Source organism: Cryphonectria parasitica (genome assembly GCF_011745365.1).
Source record: "Cryphonectria parasitica EP155 unplaced genomic scaffold M406scaffold_4, whole genome shotgun sequence".
In the NCBI taxonomy this organism is placed as follows: domain Eukaryota; kingdom Fungi; phylum Ascomycota; class Sordariomycetes; order Diaporthales; family Cryphonectriaceae; genus Cryphonectria; species Cryphonectria parasitica.
Window position 1 is genome coordinate 4,514,580 of NW_024468912.1, and position 20,661 is coordinate 4,535,240.

Genomic DNA, 20,661 nt, shown 5'->3' on the forward strand with positions numbered 1-20,661 from the left:
GGAGGAAAATAAATTGTGGATTGAGGTCCATTTTATAGACTCCCGCCGTCACACTTCACACTGCTTTGCAAGGCACTCTGAAGCGTGCTCAATGGACAAGACTATGACAGTTCATTTTACTCTATTATATCATCATCGAAAGCTACGTGGTATTGAGACCTCACTTAACTCGTGTATCATTTTTTCCCCTCCTTGACCGTATTCGACGTGCGCGTTGCCTCGTGATTCCGAAGGAGTTCTGGCACATGTTCCTTTGAGCGGACTATCAAAAGCCTCAAGCGGTGTGACATTGCACAACGAAAAGCAGTGCATAAATACCACTCTGACGGCATTATCATGAGCCCAGTCTTGTTGATCTCATTCGCTATTGTCTGGGAAAGTGGTGATCTTCACATTGTGTATTCCGTGATTTCTTCTGATTGGTCCTGGGTGTTGTTCAGCCCTTCTTAATCCTTCTGAGCTTCCAGACATGTTGTCAGCAGATACAAGTCTCCTTCGGGTTATACACAATGCCACGCTTAGCTAGCAATCCAATATGCCAACGTGTCAAACAGTATTTAGCAACAATTTCCCGCCCTCTCAATTTCGCGTTGTAGTGTATAACAGCACTTCACACTTCGCCTTCTGATACAGCTGATGGGGTGTATTACGCACGCAAATAACCCAACTTGAACAATTATCGAAGCAATTTCTGTTGTCTCTATCAAAACCATTTATCTCATCATGTCACTCTCAAACCCCTTTTGGCGGGCAGCCCTCATGAACCGCCAGGCAGAGGCTGATCAAGTCGCCCCGGAAGACCGTGAGGAATACATGCGTGACCTGGAGAAACGCATCGATCAAGCCCTCGAGGCTGGTGTAAAGGCTCAGGCCAGTCTACCTCCACCTACAAAGTGTCAGAACAGTCCTACTCCAGTTTCGCATCGGAAGACCGGCCTTCGGAAGCTCCTTGAGAATGCGGCCACACGCCTACGTATCAATTGATGGGGCTGGGGGACTCGTGGAGCGTCTCTTCGTGTCTCCTGAAATCACCAGCCTCGCTGTCTACCCCAATCTCACTGTCTAGTAAGCTATCTTCTCCCTAGGCCTTCGGAAAACTCATCAGGATGAGCATCAATCATCTTGCTCACACTCATGACCTACATAAGAACATCATAAGGGAGTCACGCGGGAACACAACCGATAGCACCCAGAGCGAGTATTTGGGCAACATTCAAGAGCTTCACATGTCCATCATTGTATGGACTACTTGCGACAGTCACACATCCGTTCACTCAGGTATATAGATCTGGACCCAGTCGACCAGGGTTCCGGCGGCGTGACGGAGCTTCGGGTTTCAGAGGAAGTGCGGTAATTTAATGATTCTGCGAGCTTGTACAGATGAATGGCCAGCGGCTGATTAATTCAGCAATGACTGAGTAACAAGCTTTTTAAGTAATATTCCATATTTCTCTCCCTCCAGACTGTTTTTTTTTGGGGGGGGGGGGGTGGCAGCTGCGGTTTGGTTGTCTCACAGCAGTAACCTAGCATGACTGCACATGCTGCACAAATACACACAAGGTTGTCTCGAACCGGTTGTCTGCACATTCTTTGGCTCTACCATCTGTCCCAAGTTTCTCCCATCTTCCACGCATGCATGTCAATGCGTTGAGAGTTGAGGTGGCCACGTGACTTGGACCCCTATTTTGGGGTAATTCAATCCCCGATTAGGGGGTTCGTTGAGGGGAGTTCAGGGGAGGGTAACCTGTCCAGCATGAACACGTATCAGAAACAGGGCCGCCGAGCCACTCCTTTAGGGAGCTTAGCTAATGGATCCGGGGCGCTGCGGCAGCGGGTGTGGACCTCCACTCTGCCCCTACTCCTTACTTTGCGCCCCGGGGGGCTTCTCACCTCGAGTCTCGAACCCCCCCCCCCTCCTTGGACCATTCCAATTCATTGAAAAGAAGGACTATTAACACGATCATTAAGGGAGACGAAAGAGCGTGCACGCTGGGTTTGGCAGCAGAAAAAGTCATAATCGTTTTATACTTCTCTTTTACATATTACAATTGTTGTCCGTTCTTCCAAGGCCCAACCCTCTTTCTTGACTTGTATACCAGGAACAACAACAGCACCGCTCAGCGTTTTGCATCAGCAGCATCAGCATCAATCAGCACCAGCGGCGTTCCTTTACTTCCAGCTCACCTCGCTTCAAATTTCCCGTCACGCACATTTACATTGCATTAACAACGACAACAATCCCCCATCCTACTAAGAGCAGCTTTCAAGATGTCGAGCTCCGCCAAGCAGTCAGTCCGCATGCAGTTTCTCTGCGAGAAGCGCCAGCTCGACTTCCACGAGGAGGTGCCCAAGTCCCTCATCGGACCCGAGGCCCTGACAAACCCCGCGATGCCCAAGATGTTCGAGATGACCATGGCGCCCGTCATCAAGAAGCACGCAGGCGAGGCCCTGGGCGCCTGCGAGGCAAAGTGCTCGGCCAAGTCCTGCGAGAGGCCCTCGAGCACCGTCGTCGCCACGCCCATGTCGGTGAGTTTTACTGTTCTCCAAGGCCTGAATTTTCATTTTTAGGTGGCTGCTGGTGGTGTTGGTGGTGGTGATCATAATGAGAGGGGGAAAAAGGACGGAGGAAATCAATTTGCACTCTGACATGCAGAGAATGAGAATAGTACCTACACAAGGTCGACGACCCGTTCGTGATCATCATGACCGTCGCGTGCTGCAACAGTCCGGCCTGTGACATCACGCTTAAGCAGGAGGCGAGGCACCTCATGCTCCAGGTGGCCCAGGAGAGGACGCAGTCGATAGCCAGCTTCGGAGTCCCGCCCATGTCCAGGGGTGCCAAGTGTTACTGTGGCTCGGGCCGCAAGTTCAAGAAGTGCTGCGGCAAGGAGGAGGGTAAGGATGAGGAGGAGGAGGAGGGTGCGGATGCTGCTGCTGCAGCTGTTGCAGCATGATCGATCATGGTCGCACTGAGGCCGTCTTCTTTTTGCCTTTGCTCGCACGGGAGGCAAGGGACTGTCGCTACCGCGTGCAAAACCCTAACGGATTTTGGGGGGGGGGGGGGGGGGGTTGGTTTCAGGGCAACAGCAACAACAGAATGCCGTCTTGCTGGTGAGATTACAGTTCGCTTCATTGTAGTGTATTTCTCGTCTTCTGGGAGCAAGACTACATCATACAAATCAATCGTGTCAACAACCTCCTTTCCCCAAACTCTTAGTTGTTGGTCTTACAGGAACCCACTGATGGCGTCCCAGAAGCCCTGTGGGCTCTCGCACATGGGCAGATGTCCTGCTTCAGGCACAATCTTCAGCTCCGCGCCCTTCTCACCCACGCTGTCCTTGAAACTCTCCATTGCCTTGACCAGCGCGCCCTTCCCGTCACCCTCACCAACCACTAGGAGGCCCGGGACCGTGCAGCCCTTGAGCTCCCCGCGCATATTGTAGTCCCACAGTGCCTGGCAGCCGTACCTGAACCCCTGAATATCGTTGTCGGCCACCATCTCCGTCATCCAGCTCGCGACATTGATCTTGGCCGTCATGGTGTGCGGGTGGAACCAGCGCTCGACCGTCATGGCCGCCAGCTTCCTGATGCCCGGGGTGCCGTCCTCACCGACCGACTCGGCCACGGCAATGCGGTCCTTCCAGGCCTGCGTGTTGGCCTCGGAGCTATTAACATTAAAGTCACAGGCGATGAAACGGTCCACCTTGCCTGGATATTTCAGCGCGAACTTGAGGGTGCTGGCGCCGCCCATGCTGACGCCTATGAGTGCGTGCAGCTTCTCGATTCGCAGGGCCGATAGCACTGCTGCCAGGTCGTCGGACACCATATCCAGAGTCACTGCGACTGGGGGCTCGGGAACTGTATGGCGTCCCCGAGTGTCGAACCGCAGGATGCGGAACTCGGGCCGGGCCTCCTTCAGTATATCCACCAGGGGATCCCACATTTGCAAGGACGTGAGAAGCGAGTTGCAGAAGGCGATGGTGGGCGCCTTGGGATCTGGATTTCCCTCTAGCTGATAGGGGATCGAGAGACCATCCTTGACGGGGATGAAGGCTTGCAGTACAGGCTTGCCGTTATGAGGCGTTGTCCTGATCCTGGCGTCGGAGGACACAAATGCCTTTTCTGCCGGCAGCTTGGCTAGGGAGGCGAGGTCTCTCGGCCCTGGCCCGAACACGTAGAAGAGCGAGTACGTCCTCCTGTGCTTGCTGGCTATGACCTTCTCGAAGATTTCCTCCCTCCACTTGGTGCTCGTGGCAGCCTTGTACTCGGGCCCCCCCAGCCCGTTCTCCTTAGTATATTCGTGCAGGATGAGGTACTTGAGGGGCGCCTCCTTGTCCAGGCTGGTGGCCGTCCGGAAGCGGCGCGTACGCAGCCAGCCGGGCACCTTGGACAACATCGGGATGTGTTCCTCCTCGTACCACTTGTCCAGTGCCTGCTCAGCCCCCTCCACGGCAGTCACGGTGTTCTCAACAGCCACCAATACCTGGCCCTCAGCCTCGCCGTCTGCAAGCTGCTCAATAGGCCGGAAGGAAGGCGCCTTGCGCTCGGAGACAAGGTCGTAGAAGTAGCGCTTGACGTCGACCTGGCCAATAGTCTGGGCCTCACGGGGGCTCCTGTTCTCGCGCAGGGAGGTGTATGTCGGGGTGTCGAGGTGGTGCATAGAGGTGACGTCGTAGGCCGCGAGGAAGTGCGGCTGCTCGGCGTCCGTGGCTGCGTAGCGCAGGCCGTTGCTGAATATCTGGGGGAGCCGCAGGCGAGTTGGGCCGTGCTCGTTGTTGTACCACTCGTGAAACTGGTCGAGGGACAGGCCCGGCTTGGGCTGCATCGTCACGTAGAGCATGCCTGGGTTCTGAGCCATGGCGAAGGATCTTGAGAGGGGTTTTGAGAGAGAGGACAGCTACACGTCGAGGTCACAGTACGAGAGCTGCTCAAGAAGAGGATAGACAAAGATGGCGAGAGGAGAGGGCACAGTGACTAGGTTTTTTACCTCTTTGCCGAGGTGCCATCGTGCTCTTTGTACGGGGTCGGCGTTACTACTGTGGTAGGTCATCTAGCGAGGTCAGTGACCCCCCGTGGGGTTTCCAGGATGACGTTCTGGGAGCTGATGGCGGGAAGGCGGGGTCCTCTGGGGAGCTCCTGCTGCATGGCGGAATAGAGATTATCCGGCAGGCAAGGGACACCCTTCCTTTCCTTCTGAGGTGACAGGGGTATGGTAAAGTCATTTTCCTCACTCCAAAGGAACATTCCCTTCATGGAAACCCTCAGCCTCGTCTTCCAACTCCATCTCGTCCTGTCCTCTACACACACGCCCCCTTCGCTCTATTATTTCAACCACGTCTTCCTTCTCTTCTTCATTCCAAGGATACGTCTGATTTGATGGCTTGGAAAGTGCCCCTTCCTGTCTCAAAGGATGCTGATATCTTTGGGGTGCTTGACAGTTCCCACACCTGGTCCTTTCATATGCTGTAGGTAGCCATCATAGCACTCAAAGGAGCAAACTTGAGAAGGCTCATCTACTCACAAATTCTGACAGCTTGAATGGGAGCATCGAGTCTAGGATCCAGCCTCCCATACTTGTTTTGGAATATTTGCAATATCAACATTTCTTTGATTTCCTGATGTGTTCTTGTATCTTCTGAAACCTTTGAAATGCCTTATATATATTGTACCCGGCTTGATTTATGGACATGGTGGCTCCTAGGTCACCTTGGAGTATGCTCTTGATTTCTCTACAACACTTTTTAGAAATCCTGTATTGGCCCTGGGCCAATATGTCTCCTCACAACGACCGTGACCGCAATTTTTTGTTCGGAGGCCAGGGACGGAGGAGGCAGAGATCATCCTCCTGGGCTTTCCGGCCTGAAAGTGGAGGAACAACACGGTCCAGGGAGAGTGGACAGGCGCAGTCAGGATCTCGCAGCAGTCCTCATCATGCTGCACATCCTCAGAGGTCGTTCGACAGGCTAGCCTTCGTCGTGAAGCAGTGCCCATGGATGCTGGGTTCCGTCATTAGTCCTCTCACCTCTGACCCGCTCCCAGAATTCTATCCACTCGTTCCTCGCAGCCTTCAGCACGATGTGGCTGTGTCTTTTGTCGTCACGGACCACACTCGTCCTGAACAGCCTCAATTTGTCATCTCCTGCCCGCTCGAGCACGTCGATTCCATCCAGCAAATGCTTGCCCCAACAGGCTCAGGGAAGACACTTGCCGTTCGTGGAACGAGCGGCCACCCTCGACAGGGGAACCAGCTGAGGAGCATGTTACTGGACGGCACCCCGAATATCGAGCTGTCTCTTCAAAACAGCGGCCGTGCATATCACTATTCTACTGCTCGTAGATCTGGCGATGACCGTGGGACAGATAATGAAGATGACAATGGCGATCAAGGAGCAGGAGCAGGAGTAGGAGCAGGAGAAAAGGGAACTGGCCCTTTTGATCTTCCCCACAGCGAACATGGCCACGAAATACCAGGACCAGGGGTAATGGGACTTGCGGCTTTTCCCCATGTGCCTTACATTCCAGCTGCCTACATGCCGGCGCTACCTTCAGGCTGGGCGGGCGGTCATCAGCAGAGCCATGGGAGCTCACAGGTACGATACGGGGTACCTGGGAATATGGACACGTAAGTGCACCCCGTATGCCTGATGCACTCCTTGTAAGGGCTCAGATTCACTGATCGCGGCGCTCATAGGTCTACTCCTACAGCGCAGAAGGGTGGAGCAGCATGGTAGGGTGAGTGTCGGCTGAGCCACAATGTATTGGGTTTCACGACTGGCTGTGACGCATATCACGATGAGGAAGCCTGCACTGTATGAGAAAGTACTTACGTACCTAATGAGCATCGACATTAGACAAATGGGGAAGCTGGATGATTCAGACCTGCTGTGTGACGGGCTTGGTTATAGACACGTGTCATCTGTGGCAAGCAGCAGGTGATTCATCAAGTATTGATTAGGTACTGACTTGGTCTCAGTGGTTTGTTAATACTCTACAGTGATTCGTGATGGTCCTTACCAGACCTTTTATAAGTAATCCTTCTCGCCAGCTGACTTGGTCTAGTTCTCGGTCGGGGACTTGATATCGCCCTAATTGCTGCTCTCGCTGCCGCCTCGAATTCGATCATCTCTAGATCTCGTCCTCAACGTCGATTTCGACCACTTCCTTGATCTCTTCCTCGTCATCATCGCCCTCACCAGGGTCTTCATCCCCCTCATGCTCACTGCCGTCATCAATCCCGTCCTTGTCCTCAGCTTCGGCCTGGCCCAGGTCGTGCTCCATGGTCACGAAGCTCTTGAAATCGGTCGCTTTGGATGAAGCGACCATGATGAACTTATTCACCTGCGCGAGAAAGGCCTCAACAAATTCTTTTTGAGCCGGGCCCGTCTTCATGCTGCTCTGCCGGCCTTCCCACTCCTGGACCATCTCCGCCACAACTTTGAGCTCGATCAGCAGGTCGCTGACGCGTTTCTCCAGCTCGCGAATTGTCTCAATCAGTGTCATGATTGACTTGTTGTTGAAGCGTTGCCGCTTCCACACCCAGTTCTCCTCGCCGGCGATCATTTCCATGACCACCTGCGTGTTCCCGGTGAAGTCGCTGACGCTCTGGAGGTAGCCCCGGATGTCATCGACCTTCTCGTCGAGACCATCCTTCTGGAGCTGTTTCAAATCCTTGTTGTAGACGAGGGTGATCTGTTTGCACATCTTGTTCATCTTCTTGATTCGGATGCCCGTCTCGTTGAGGACGTCGTCAGCTTCGTCTTGGCTCATCCAGTACTCGTCGGGAATCAGCTGTTCCTTCTTATTCACGTCGCTGTGAGACTCGCCGTTGTCTGGCTTGCCATTCTCGGTCCCATCGTCCATGGTTTCGTTGTCGTCTGCCTTCTTTTGGATCTCGCCCCTGGCAGGACTGTTGTGACCATCAGTACCAGGCTTGTCGGTATTGTGGTCGCTGTTGCAAGGCCCTTGGATGTTCTGAGACTGCTGGACGTTGTTGGAAGGCTCTTGGGCGCTGAAAGACGCTTGGATGTTGACAGGCTCTTGGATGCTGGAAGACGCTTGACCATTGGCGGCAGACGTTTGTCCTCCTGTATCAGTTTCGACTTGCTGGGTGGCATTGTTATGAGTGGGGCTCCTGTCCAGAGCCTCCAGGTCAATGATGTCCTGCGTCTCGAACGCCATCTTCAGCCTCTCCTTCTCCTTGGCCTTCTTCTCCTCTTCTTCCTGCGCCCGCATCCTCTCCTCATACTCGACCTCGTTCACCCTCTCGATCTCCGCCCGGTAGTCAGCATAAGCCTGCCCGACCCGCTCATAAAACGCAGCGCCATAAAGACCAAGAGTCTCCTGGAACTCCTGACGCCTCGTCTGGGCTAGGGGCAGGTTGGAATCACGAAGGTCAAACAGCGCCTGGTCCAACTTGCTAATGACGCTGTGGCCGGGCCCGAAGACGCGATAGGCCCACTGCAGCTCGGACGTGTTGCGTGGGAGGGACTCAGTGGTGGCCGCGAGCCGGTTGTACTCGTAGTTCTGGTGCTTGTCGCGCGAGCGCGGCATTCGGCGAGCCCCCTTGCCGTCGCCATAGGGGTCGTAGCGGGGCTGCTTGGCTGGCTTGGGGTTGCTGATGCCACCAGCGGCGGTGCTGCTGCGCTTCTTGTTGTTGTTGTTCTTTGTGGTATTGTTCATCTTGAAAGTTATTGTGGATGTCTGGTTGGTTTGTGTGAAGGTATGAAGGGTTTGTTTGGGCTGAGTTGGGTGAAGTTCAGGTGAAGATTGGGTCGCTGTTGGCTGAGAACCTGCACTGTACATGTGCTCTTGTGCTCAAAATCTTGATGGTCCAGTTGGCTTGGACGAGAACATAGAATGAGATTTGCAGTGGTTGCTGGGTTGAAATAGAAACAGGGAAGAAATTGTAATGGCCGATATTCAAAGACGAGGTTATGTAGTAGTGATTGGGACAACACTTTTTTGCTTGGGATCAAAATAGTGAAGTCATTATTATTTCAGCACAATAACATTCACGCGACAGCTTCATGTTATTGTTCAGAGGAGGTGGTAAATTTCGCCCATCAATCAACAGTGAACAATGGGCAGATCGGACGAAACTCAGATAAAAATGGTGAGACGCGATTTTCTTTGCTCTTCTTCACCTTTCTTTACTCTTCTTGCTCGTTCTCTTTCGTCTTTTCTTGTTGATGAGGGTGAGTTTTGCGGGGCACACCACATCACACTGAAGTGACCTGGCCATATTCACAATATTGATTCTTCCCAGCCATAGCCATTGACTTCATCATCGAATTAGATATCACTCTATACAGACCTGTGCTCCATTTTGCAGTCCAACCAAGGCAAGGCAAAATTGACTGGTGTAGAGATGTGGACGACTGGTCGTCACGACTAAAACGCAACGCAGTGTGAACTTCCATTGAACAATACTTCAGTTGCATTATGGTCATGGTATACATCCCGAACGCCATGGAGAAACATCCTTTTTTTTCTTCCCCACGTTGCAGCAGTGAACGTGAAGTGATTATGTTGTGTCTCAAGCATCTGAGAACTGGTCAGGCAGCCTTGCTATCCTTGGACGCCTTCATGATGCTCAAAATCTCTTCAACGTTCGCAAACTTGAATTCGTCCACAGTCTCCTGCCACAGGCGCTCCCTGATTTCCTCACCCTCAGGCCCATAAAGCATAGTAGCAAACCTAGCCAAATTGTCAGTCTCATTACCACTTTGCCTCGAGAGTCTGCTGAAAATGGGGGTTTGACGCTCCTGTCATCCACAAGAATGAAAATAAAGAGATGGAAAATGGAAAATGGAGAGAAGACTCACGGCGCGATTCGCCAACCCATGACATAACACCCGTGAGCTTCCTTGCCCTTGTTCACCACCGTATCCACAATCGTCGACGTCCCATCCTCCAGCGTCCGTGCCATCTTTTCAAAAAGCGACATGAAACGCTTGAGAACGAACGCTCCCCTCATGTTCATCATCTCTTCCTTCTTCTCGCTAGCCAGCTCGGTCCCACGGACGTACCCAGGGTCCGTCACGCTGACAATGACATCATCAGCCGACACGAACTCGGCGATCTTCCAGGCGAAGAAGTGCGCCAGCAGCTTGCTCGTGTTGTACCACTCCCCGTCGGCAAAGATCTCCTCATTGTCAAAGGAAGGGAGCAAGGGCACGCTGTGGCGGTTGGGAAACTTGGCGAAGAGGCTGAGCGCGCCATTGACCCATGTCAGGCGAGCCGGCAGACCCGTCGGCGGCTTCTTGGCCTTGAGGACGGGAAGCAGGAGGAGTGTGAGGAGGGCCTGGGAGAGATAGTTCACCTGGAACATCTCCTCGTGGCCGGTGCTGGGCACGATAGCAAAGGCCTTCATGACGCCTGCGTTGAGGACCACGAAGTCGACCCGCGGGAGATGCGTGTCCACGCGCTGGACGAAGGCCTGGATGGACAGGTAGGAGCTCATGTCCAGCTCCCAGACACTGATCTCGGCGCCTGGGTATTTCTGCCGCAGCTGTGCCGCGGCCGCATCGCCTTTGGTAGGCGACCGCACGGCGAGGATTAGGGTCGAGAGCTTGTACGAGAGCAGCTGGCGGCAGCACTCCAGCCCGATACCACTGTTCGCACCGGTGATGATGGCTGTTCTGCCTCTTAGGTCTGTATCCTTGGGTGGGTACACTGGCTGTGCGCGGAATTGATTCTGGTAGAAGATGTTGGGGAAGAAGGGCGCAGTGTTTGGTGGTAGGTCTTTGGAGACCAGCCCTTCGTTGGCGGCTCGCTTCTTTTCTTCGCAATGACCCATGACTGGAAGTTTTGGTGCTTCTCAGGTTGGTCACTGTCAAACTCTCGAAGTATGTACTGGCCAAGACTGAAATTCCGAGATATTGAATCAACTCTATCGTTCGCAACTGTTCGGTAATCGTATGGGGTTTAATGAATGGATACTTCTCATGCGCTGTTTTGGACATTGTTAGCCCAGTATATCATTAATTTATATTCTTTTCTCTTGCATACTAGGAGAGATTTTTGATTACCTCGTCTTCTACTTCGTCATAAAATCCAGCCTTTCCGCCGTGCAACTATCATCTATCATGGGAAAAGATATAGAATTCCTATTTGGGAAACCAATGGCCTGGACCCACAAAAGAGACTTTCGGATATAAGAGGGGACATTTGGCATCCTCCATGGTCGAGGACTATGCCTGAAACGGAAAACAATCTCTCTGCGGCGCGGCGGCGCAGCAGGCAGCGGGTGGTGAGAAGTCAGCGAGCGCCCAGTTCCGCCGCCATACTACATGTTGTTACCCTCTTTCACCCTTCTCTCTTATCAACTTGAAGCGCCATTTCCCATTGTTGGACACCCTCGTCGCTCAGTCATCCCTTTGGCATTGCTCGCAACGGGCAATCAGTCTTCAGGCTATCCTTCTCAAATCGGGCTTTCATTGGCTAGACGTCGGGCAAACGGCCACAGGCACCAATCAGAGGCAACCCCAGCTTGTACTGTCGTGCGCTTGCTCTCTCAAGTCACCCAAGACAAATCAAAGAGTTGCGAGTGAGAGACCCTTGACCGGTCTTGGAACAGTAAAAATGGGTCCTGCAGAACAGACACCTGGAGATCTACCCTTTATTATTTCCACAGACCGGAAGAAACCCGATGGCCAGACGCGCAAGCTCATCAGGAGCCACGTGATGAAGGGCAAGAATAAGGGGAAGATACTTCGCGACAAGCGCAACGGAGCGAAACGATCCAACTGCGAGGCCATCTCATCGGACAACAGGGATAAGGCAACAGGCCCATCGTCTTCTGCTGCAGGAGTGTCATGTTGCCCACCTAGAGAGCCTTCCATACCAATGCAGGTTGGTTCGGAGCTATCGTTCTTCCAGCCAGCCGATGATACCATTGAGACCTCGCTCTTGTTGCCTGTACTGAAATGTGAGTTAAGAAGGATCTGAGGGAAGACTGGAGAAAATGAGGATCGACTGAATGAAAACTGAGAGTTTTCCCCTTTTGGCCTCGCACAACCTTGCCTGGGCAGTGTCAAGGCCCGATGGTTATTCAAGGCCACGTCACTAAAATGCTGCTTCTAGTCTCATCCATGGCGAAGCAAGCCATGTTCCCGCTTGAGCCACGGGTTGTGTTTCATGAGGCGACAAAGAAGCCGTGGTGTGAGCTGCTCGCCACCGACGCCGCATACCTTAACGCCGTCGTCTACGCGGCACATCTATATTTTGACCTCGTGGCTGGCCTCAAGCCCGAGGACATGGTCCCGTCGCGGCCGGCCTGTCGACACCTGTCCAAATCCCTCCACATACTCCGCCAGAGGCTCTCTGATGAAACGAACAATGAGAGGCTGTCCGATTCGACGGTCATGGTGATTCTGTCATTGGCTACTCACGCTAGCAGCATTGGCCACCACGAGACCGCCATCAGTCATCTTGAGGGACTTCGGAGGATCGTGACTTTGCGAGGGGGTATATCCAAGTTCAGGGCCAACCCGAAACTGCTCATCCAGATTTTCAGGTCGGTAGCCGTGCAATCGCCTCATTCTAGAAGCCTCGAGCTGATTTGATGATCACAGATGCGACATTAGCGAGGCCATCACCAGTGGCTCGAGACCATATTTCTTCCACGATCTGACAGCCGAGCCTTTCATGCCATATCTTGACCAGCTGGCGGGATTCATCCCGTCGGACTACTACAGTGCAAGCTGCCCGCCCCTCGAGGGGTTAGAGCTGGGGCTCGACAGCCCGGAATTATGTCGGGCCTGGGACACAACACGGACGTTCTGCGCCCTTCTCAACTACGCCACCGAGTCCAGGAGGAAGATACCGCAGGAGACCCTCCTCAACACCATGGCGTCCGTCATGTACCGACTACTCTACCTGAGCTTCCCCACCAACTCTCTCGACGAAATTGTCCGGCTGGGCCTCATGGGGTTCTGCACCAACATCTTCCTGCAGTGGTCCAAGGTGAATCTGCCGTATCCGCACCTGTCACGCACGTTCAAGGGCTGCCTGTCCAACCTCAGCATCCCCATCGCACCGCACACCATGCTCTGGGTGCTTGTGAGCGGCGGAATTTCGCTTTGTACCCAGGATGACGATGAATGGCTTGTTCCGTGGATCCAGACTACGGCCAATATCTGCAGCGCAAGGACGTGGAGTCAATGCCGAGATATCCTGAAGAACTTTCTGTGGATCGATTTCGTTCACGACGAGCTGGGTCAGAAGCTCTTTGCGTCCAGGAAAATCTTCGATGCCTCTGCTTCCTCCTCGTTTGATGGTATGGAGAGCCAGCTCCGCGTAACATAACAGATGCGATACGGAGCCAGCATGGATAGAAGCAATCAGTGGCGTGCCGGTAAAGCATCGTACATAGGTCTTGTTTACTTAGTTTCCCACAAAAGCTGCAATAGGTGTTGCGCATGTTCACCAACCACGGTAAAAGGCCTCATCCTACAAGGATGGATTGAGCCTGGGAATGAGAGGGTCACAGTCAACCCATCCAAGCCAGAAAGCAGATCCTCAAGCAGACACGATGATCAACCGTGCCAAGTGATCTAGGAAGGAAGCATAGACACCACGTTTACCCCTGCTGGCTGCCTGACAGGTGGCAACAGTGTCACCTCCCAGTCACCAGCTCGTCGTGAGAGTTTGACATATCTCAATTTCGAGATGCAAAGGTCCAAGTACTGGAAAGGTTATTGTGTGGAAACAATCTGAGAGTCTTGTAGTGGGATGAGGAGATTGTGAGACATCTTGGCAAGCCTTCACAGGGGTGTGGTTTCAAGGGCGATGGCTTGTTTATCAGTGCACCGTTGCACTCCAAGACAGAATTGGATTTTGAGGGAAGAGAAGAGGAAGGAGGAAAAAGGAATATGAGCATAGGTGGGTCAAGGGATTAGAAAAGTGTTGGAGTGGATTGCAGGATAGTCGTCTGCCTGGAGATGGGATTTCGTTGGAGAGGAAGAAGTTGACAGCTGAGGTTGATGCGGCTGAAAATTGAACCTGGAACCCTGGGGTGTCACTGAACCAACCCCCTGCTACAGTACCAAAGTAGTGGCCTGCAGTCCCTGCCCACCTGAGCCTAGTGTGTCTCCAACCACCAAAGCCACTGGAACCCACCAAAGACTCTCAAGGCTGCTAAGTACTTAGAAGTAAGCACCCAAGTAGAACTGTTTGATGTGGACCCGATCAATGAGTAATGTGCAGTGGACAGATGGATATTTTAACAATCTCTCTCTGTTATTTTCTTCTTTATTCTCCCAGCAGACAAGAGTATTTTAAGTAACCATTGGCGTGCCGTTCATCACTTCTGCTTATCTGCAAGGGTTGTTGCTTTTTCTTTCTTACTACTGCAGCAGAAGGAACATGGGAGCCTTGATTGGCCCTGCCTCGAATAGAGTACCCCGCTATTGTCCTCAGCATGTTACAGTTGGTTGGTAGAGCAGGGGGCTGCTGACCTGACCTGACGTCCCTCTTACTCTCCTCATTCAGCCTCTTTCTCATTATTTTCCCCTTCTTCATCTCCAGGATTCTCAAGATCTCCAGCCTTGGATAACTTGCGATCTCCTTGCTTTCCCATGGGCTCCATCCAACCTCTGCACAAGATCAGCTTACTTCACCATTATAGAGGGCTACTGACCTGTGAGCATCTTCCGAAAGTGCCTTGTGGCTGGCTACAGCACCTTGTCAACCACAACGAGATCATCTCTCTCCTTTTGTCCACAACCATCTCAGTCTCTCTTCGGGACCTCACTCTACCTGTCATATTGTTCGTTGGTCATGACAGCCGTTTTCAGTGACCTTAGGTCAGTAGATCACAGACGGTCAAATGCTATCGAGTCCCTCTGCTGATGTGACTGATCGACAGTGTCAAGACTCAGCAATACGCACGACTCTGAGAGGGAAGGGAGCTTCTCAGATGACTGGTGTTCGCGGTTTGAGCAGGATCCGGGTCATTCATTATTCAGAATATTTTGGAATACGCGAAACATCTTCTCAAACCCCAGGCATTGCCTCAACACTTAACCTCTTGGCCAAGACCCATGTCACGGGCCGGTCCTGCGGGGCTTGTCACCGAACTGATATCCACTACTTTACGGCCCCACGCCCGTTTGATCTCCACATTCAACACTCTCGACTTCCGATGCTCTCATGAGATCTTGACTGAGACAAGGGACTCGAGACAGCTTGCTGCCTGCTTAGAGGTGACGGCCGCGAGAGGGAGACCGTCAGCTGCTTGTTGCAGGGTAGTTTGGCTTCGCGCCCGGCTTTCTACATCGTGTTAAACCCGAGGTGGAGTTTATCGGCGGGGTTGGACATTCGGCATGGACCCGAACGCCGTGGACCCACGAGAGGCCGGCCGCCCTGGCCGTCCACTGCCAGGCCTCACCAGCAGTCTATCCAAACGGTTCAAAAAAGTTGTCATTGCCGTCACCGAGCCGCTCTCGCCCTCACGCAGCGAATTTACGTTTGGATCCGCGCCTTCGTCTCCCAGCGCCGCCGAAAAACCACCAACGTCGAGCACCGGTGCCAAGAGCGAAGATAACCCCGGCGTCGCCACCCCCAACGAGCTCGTGCAGAGACAGCCGATGACCCTGATGACGCTCCCTGCTGAACTACAGATCGCAGTCATCAGCTTTTTAGGATTTGCTGACATACAGCGCCTGCGTCGTGTCTGCAAGTACTGGTACAATTTCGCAACCCCCCGCCTTGTGCGCAGCATATACGGGCCTGACACCTTCCGGGCTATGCTCATACAACACTGCTGCATATGTCTGACCTATTGTCCCCAGCAAGTGCACCGTCTCTTCAGCTCGAGGCTGGACGCCGGCTGGCCCCTGTCGTCCCGCTGTGTCAAGTGTACCGTACAGAGCAAAGATGGGACTATACGTTTTGGGAAGAGAGTCACCCTGGGCAATTTTATCGAATATTGGGCCTGTCGATGGTGCGGCTGGCCTGTCACGAGCGATGTTTCCACGGGACACGCCCAGTTCCACAGTAGGTGCTATGAAAAGTACGCCACCGTGCTATTGGCCTTCTTCTTCCTCGGCTGGGTCCAGTTGATCATCGGCGTTGTTGCTGCTGCTCTCGTGTGGCGTTACTTCCCACATAACACGGCCGTTCTAGTCTCGACCATTATTGGATTCGTATGGATGTGGATATGCATCATCTTGATCATGTTCCGGGGCAACAAGGTGAGGACGTACCACTGGGCCTTGGTCATAGAAATCATCATTGTAGTGCTCTGGGTAAGTCAAACAATGACCTAACCTCCCCCCCTCCTGATGATAATGTCCTGGACGGTCGTTAACCAGAGTCATCTCTTCAGGTGTCCCCATGCAGCTACATCGCCCGAGAGTTTGCCCATCACAACCTATCGGTCTCGAAAAAGGTAGCCGTGGTCACACTGACCTTTATCACCCTCAACATGCTGTTCAGACTCCTCAACATCATAGGAAATATCATCCTGATCTTCGAGTACGATCGCACCAAGCACTATGTCCCTCGCATCCCCATCTGGCGTCGATTCGTGAACCCCATCATGACAGCACTGATCTTTTGGACCTATCCGCAACATACTGAGCGAAAGTACGGGCCCGACTGGTCGTGATGGAAGGTTTCATCAATTTACTTTGCGATTGGCAGCAGATCCGAGGGAACAATTTATTCTAGTCGAGGTTGGGACAAAGAGACGCACCGACATACGCAGTTCAGGGGGTTTCACATCTTTCTTCATTGGTCACGGCGTCGGTGTGGCGGTAGGACTGCATGGATTGGACACATCTGGGTTTGAAAAGAGAGCATGCAACGGTCATGCATTTTCCTTTCTATTCTATTTCTTACAAAGCCCAGCGCTGTATATTATTATCGCTTGGACTGTTGTACCGGGCGTCAAGCACCCTTCAAGCCCTTGCCAGACCTTTTGAGGGTACTGAAGGAGCTCTCACTACATTATTGCCCCCATATCTAGCGTACGTAGCGTACCTTGAGAACAGTCCTACATTACCCAGTCTTCGGTTTACGGTTTCTTCAAACGCCTGCTTGGATGACACATCTCTTGACCTATCGCAACGATGCTAAGACGCATGCACCTGGCAGGGCTTCCTCCGTCGATAAGGCCTTCGCGGCGACGTCATCGACTCTCAGTCCCCAACCCCCCGGAGACCGCCATTTGTATTGCACCTCTTGAGGCGAAGGTAGTCATTGGCTGACTGGGTCGACATTGCCTTGGCTAGTTGGTACTCCTCAGGCTCACACAGCTCAAGTAGGCCCAGAGGTGGGGACCGGGGGAGGGGCGACAATCCGAGCAGAGAGTCCTCCTGGGCCGATCCACATGTCTGCGAATGGCGATCGCGGGGCGCGGGGGGCACAAACTATCTCTTGTGAAGAACTATTTGTGCCATTCGATGATGTCGTCGGAATTGTCGCACGGTATCCTGGGGGTGAGATATCTCCTCATTGCGGTTTGTTATACAGCTGAAGAGGAGCTAGCGTACTGTGTAAAATAGCCATAAGTGTGATAGGTGGCTCGTATCAGAAGCGTCTACCTTTGTTTATATTTTTTTGTAGACGAGATACCGGTCGAGGTCAATGTATCGATGGTAGACAGGATGGATTTTGGAACTGCCGCGGATCGGGGTTCCGATTTTGTATCCTTCGGGTCTCCAGATGCTTCAATGCTTGTCTCGTGCGCGAACTCGGGTTCGATGCAAACTAGCACTGGATGAAAGGGGTATTGGCAAAGTGAGGCTTCTCAGGGTGCACCATGTCAGTGAATTTGGCGTCGGTGAATTTGGGGCTGATGATGTCCTGTTGCATGCGTCGTCTTCACTACCCAGCTGTTCTCTCACCAAATGTCGCAGAGATGCCGTCACGGCCTGCTCGTAAAGATCAGATGCCTTGAAAGTAGATGTGGGGCTAGGGGCGATGATGGAGACCTTGACGACGCCTACGATCCGCTCGAAGGCCTGCCATGCCTCGGGATCCTCGTCCCGTGGGAAGCCGTGGAAACGATGGAGCACTCTTTGGTACGCATGGTCGTGGTCGAGGGTGTTCAGGACGTGGAATGCGTGGTGGAACTGCTGGACGAGGATGCCGAGATACTGCTTGACCCAATCATGCCTCATCATCCTCTTGTCGCGCACCAGGTCTGTGATGTCGTAGACTGTCTCGTTGAGCGCAAACGGTTCCTCCCGGCGAGGCACGCCCAGGGCCTCGCCTAAAACTTGTCGAAACCTAGACCGTTCGACAAAGTCGGCATAGGACTTGGTAGGTCGAAGGTGGCCGAGGACCCGGTAGTAAAGCCGCCAAGGAGGGATCGTATAGTCAGCAAGCAGCGGGACTGACAAGGTGGCAGGTGTCTTGATGAGCGACAGGAGGGCATAGACTCGGTCGCGAATGTCGCTGCATTCGCTTCGGTGGAAGGCCTCGAGCAGTTGGTCGAGGGTCTTTGCCCCTAAGTGGGTGTCACCAAGAGTGACTTGCCAGTAGTACCTGGCATTGCCCAAGAGCCACCAGCCAGCGAGCGGGCCCTCCTCCTCCTCCTCGATGCCGAAGAACTGCAGCTCGCCCCGACCTCTGGATACAATATGCAACAGCTTTTCCCACCAAACACCCCGCCCTCCACAGAGGAGTAGCAAGTTGCGGGGTAGTGTAAACTCCTGCACAATCCACATGCGCCGCCAATACGGTCGAGCCAGGAGCGAGAAGAGGGCACTTCGTATTCTGTGGCGGTCCCGGCTGTATTCATTGACGTAGACCTTCTGGTCGACCTGGACTTCGTCTACTGTTCGAGGATTTCCTGTCCGGATCACATTGATCGCGAGGGCCGAGTCCCTGGACTCAGGACCGAGCCATGCGATGACACAGGCAGCCTGGGAGAAGATGGGTGCCATCAGATCCACCTGGTGGCCGCGCTCGTGCAGGTCCTGCTGATTAATGCAGATAGCGTCGATCCAGAAGTGTTGACGCACAAGGTTCCTCTCCCGAGTTGCATCCTCGGAGAAGCAGGTGTTCCCTTTGTTCCTAAGAACCGAGAGTACCGCGTGAAGGTTTTCACGAACCTGCATCGGCCTTCCGTTGATGATGACAGTCTCACATACCTCGGGTGGCCCCCATGTATACGAGAGAGCCACATATGGAGGACACTGGCCAATGTCGAACGTCTCTAGGGTGCATTGAATCGGGGTCGCTGACGATTCATCTGTGTCGTCGTGCCTAGTGCCACCATGTCAAAAAGAAGCTCCTGGACATCAAGGTCGGGATACTTGGGGAAGTTTAGTCCCGGCTCGGAGGGGGGAGCGACTCACCCGCCATTGTTCGATTCTACGGCTCCCCGCACAAAGCGCAGGAGGCGTACGTGCCTCTTGGATCGATCGAGTGGCACATGCTCAAAAGGCCTTACATCTTCGAAAGCTGCCATGCTGGGACGCAGCGGGCAGAAGTAATCGGGAGGTTGAAGAGTGACTGGTCGTTGCCTGGAACCTAGCGAGCAGACATGGAGGGGCCCACCTTTTTGTCTAAAGCTAGGCGCCGAGGATGCTTACGGCGTACATATGTGGCGTCATCTGCTGGAGGCTGCTCCTATGTCGATTTGCCTAAGCCAGGAAGATGAAGATGAGGCTCTGCAGGTACATATATATACCCCTCCATCGTCTCAGCTGGCGTTTCGACGCTGGTCGGCTTCGCCGTGACAGCTATGCCTCATAGCAAGTTCTGGTGTATGTCCATCTGCCCAGCTTTTCGTAGCGTGCGGACGATGGGGTGCCAAGGACGAGAGCAGGATGCCCGTGGAAGATATCCATGATGTGGCTGCTCACTAGAAACGGCGTGAGATCTTCGTGGTGATCTCAGTGGCCGTTGACTCGAACACTTGCAGCTACCTGCCTCTCCCGGTCAAGGTTGTCGGAGGCGCCGAGAAGGGCTGTGCAACGGCGTAGGCCAACATCAGGACGTAGAACAGCCGCTGACACTAGACAAGCCTCCTGGAAGGGGGAGGGAAGGAAGAAGAAAAAGGCATCTCTGTAGTGGACTGACTGTTTCACTGCCCATGTCTGCAAGAGCAAGACTCTCCTTGACTCCCTTCTCACATGAGAGGGCGATAGGGCCTCTCTCCATAACATTTCCCTGTGTGGGGGAGTAAATCTGAAAATGTGATGCTGACTTTCTTCCCGGGAAGTCAAGGACAAACAGGTGGCACGATGGCGAAGATGGTGGTCAGGTGGCCTCAACTGTGGTCTGTTGCTCTTAAATTTAAGACTTTTGTGGTCAAAACTTCGCAGTGCAGGTCTGCATCGTACGAAGTATGCAATTCGCAGGCTGAACTCAGTGAGAGGAGTTTGGGTCCTGAGATTTATTGGAAGGCACGAAGGGGGGTGGTGTGGCTGAGAAATAAGTCCAAGCCACCTTTGTGGCGCCTGAGCTAAGATGGGCCACTCACTTGCATCGGGAGCGTTGCTGAGGAACGCCAAACTTCAACCTCAAGACCTCTTCATGGCTACGGCCAATCCTGCACCAATGCTTCTGGATACTTCTGTTCCACCTGCAAGGCCTCAAAGATCACTCATAAAGTGCATCTATCATATTTTTTGGCAATCATAGCTCCATGCAGCTGGACATGACCTGTCTTGCCAGTGGCTTTCTTGCTGCCAGCAGCCGCAA

General features: G+C 53.3%; 7 protein-coding genes across 7 annotated transcripts; 3 read left to right on the forward strand and 4 right to left on the reverse strand.

Moving 5' to 3' along the window:
* Positions 1-2,268: 2,268 nt before the first annotated feature.
* On the forward strand, positions 2,269-2,954 carry M406DRAFT_68784 (uncharacterized protein; the record flags this gene model as incomplete). The annotated part of the gene is made up of 2 exons (XM_040925199.1): positions 2,269-2,526; positions 2,667-2,954. 2 exons carry the CDS (start codon positions 2,269-2,271, stop codon positions 2,952-2,954), a joined length of 546 nt encoding a protein of 181 aa, XP_040777405.1.
* A 272-nt stretch (positions 2,955-3,226) lies between these two features.
* Positions 3,227-4,858, reverse strand: M406DRAFT_255482 (alpha/beta-hydrolase; the record flags this gene model as incomplete). Its single annotated transcript, XM_040917034.1, has 1 exon — positions 3,227-4,858. One exon carries the CDS (start codon positions 4,856-4,858, stop codon positions 3,227-3,229), a length of 1,632 nt encoding a protein of 543 aa, XP_040777406.1.
* A 2,267-nt stretch (positions 4,859-7,125) lies between these two features.
* Positions 7,126-8,679, reverse strand: M406DRAFT_68786 (uncharacterized protein; the record flags this gene model as incomplete). The annotated part of the gene is made up of 1 exon (XM_040925200.1): positions 7,126-8,679. One exon carries the CDS (start codon positions 8,677-8,679, stop codon positions 7,126-7,128), a length of 1,554 nt encoding a protein of 517 aa, XP_040777407.1.
* An 875-nt stretch (positions 8,680-9,554) lies between these two features.
* M406DRAFT_339659 (NAD(P)-binding protein) lies at positions 9,555-12,431 on the reverse strand (the record flags this gene model as incomplete). The annotated part of the gene is made up of 3 exons (XM_040921469.1): positions 9,555-9,696; positions 9,825-10,743; positions 12,419-12,431. 3 exons carry the CDS (start codon positions 12,429-12,431, stop codon positions 9,555-9,557), a joined length of 1,074 nt encoding a protein of 357 aa, XP_040777408.1.
* A 343-nt stretch (positions 12,432-12,774) lies between these two features.
* M406DRAFT_224174 (uncharacterized protein) lies at positions 12,775-13,233 on the forward strand (the record flags this gene model as incomplete). Its single annotated transcript, XM_040915680.1, has 1 exon — positions 12,775-13,233. A coding segment is annotated over one exon (459 nt), but the record flags the coding sequence as incomplete, so codon positions are not given.
* A 2,354-nt stretch (positions 13,234-15,587) lies between these two features.
* Positions 15,588-16,163, forward strand: M406DRAFT_241133 (uncharacterized protein; the record flags this gene model as incomplete). The annotated part of the gene is made up of 1 exon (XM_040916141.1): positions 15,588-16,163. A coding segment is annotated over one exon (576 nt), but the record flags the coding sequence as incomplete, so codon positions are not given.
* A 2,469-nt stretch (positions 16,164-18,632) lies between these two features.
* On the reverse strand, positions 18,633-19,199 carry M406DRAFT_242608 (heterokaryon incompatibility; the record flags this gene model as incomplete). Its single annotated transcript, XM_040916177.1, has 1 exon — positions 18,633-19,199. A coding segment is annotated over one exon (567 nt), but the record flags the coding sequence as incomplete, so codon positions are not given.
* Between the last annotated feature and the right edge of the window lie 1,462 nt (positions 19,200-20,661).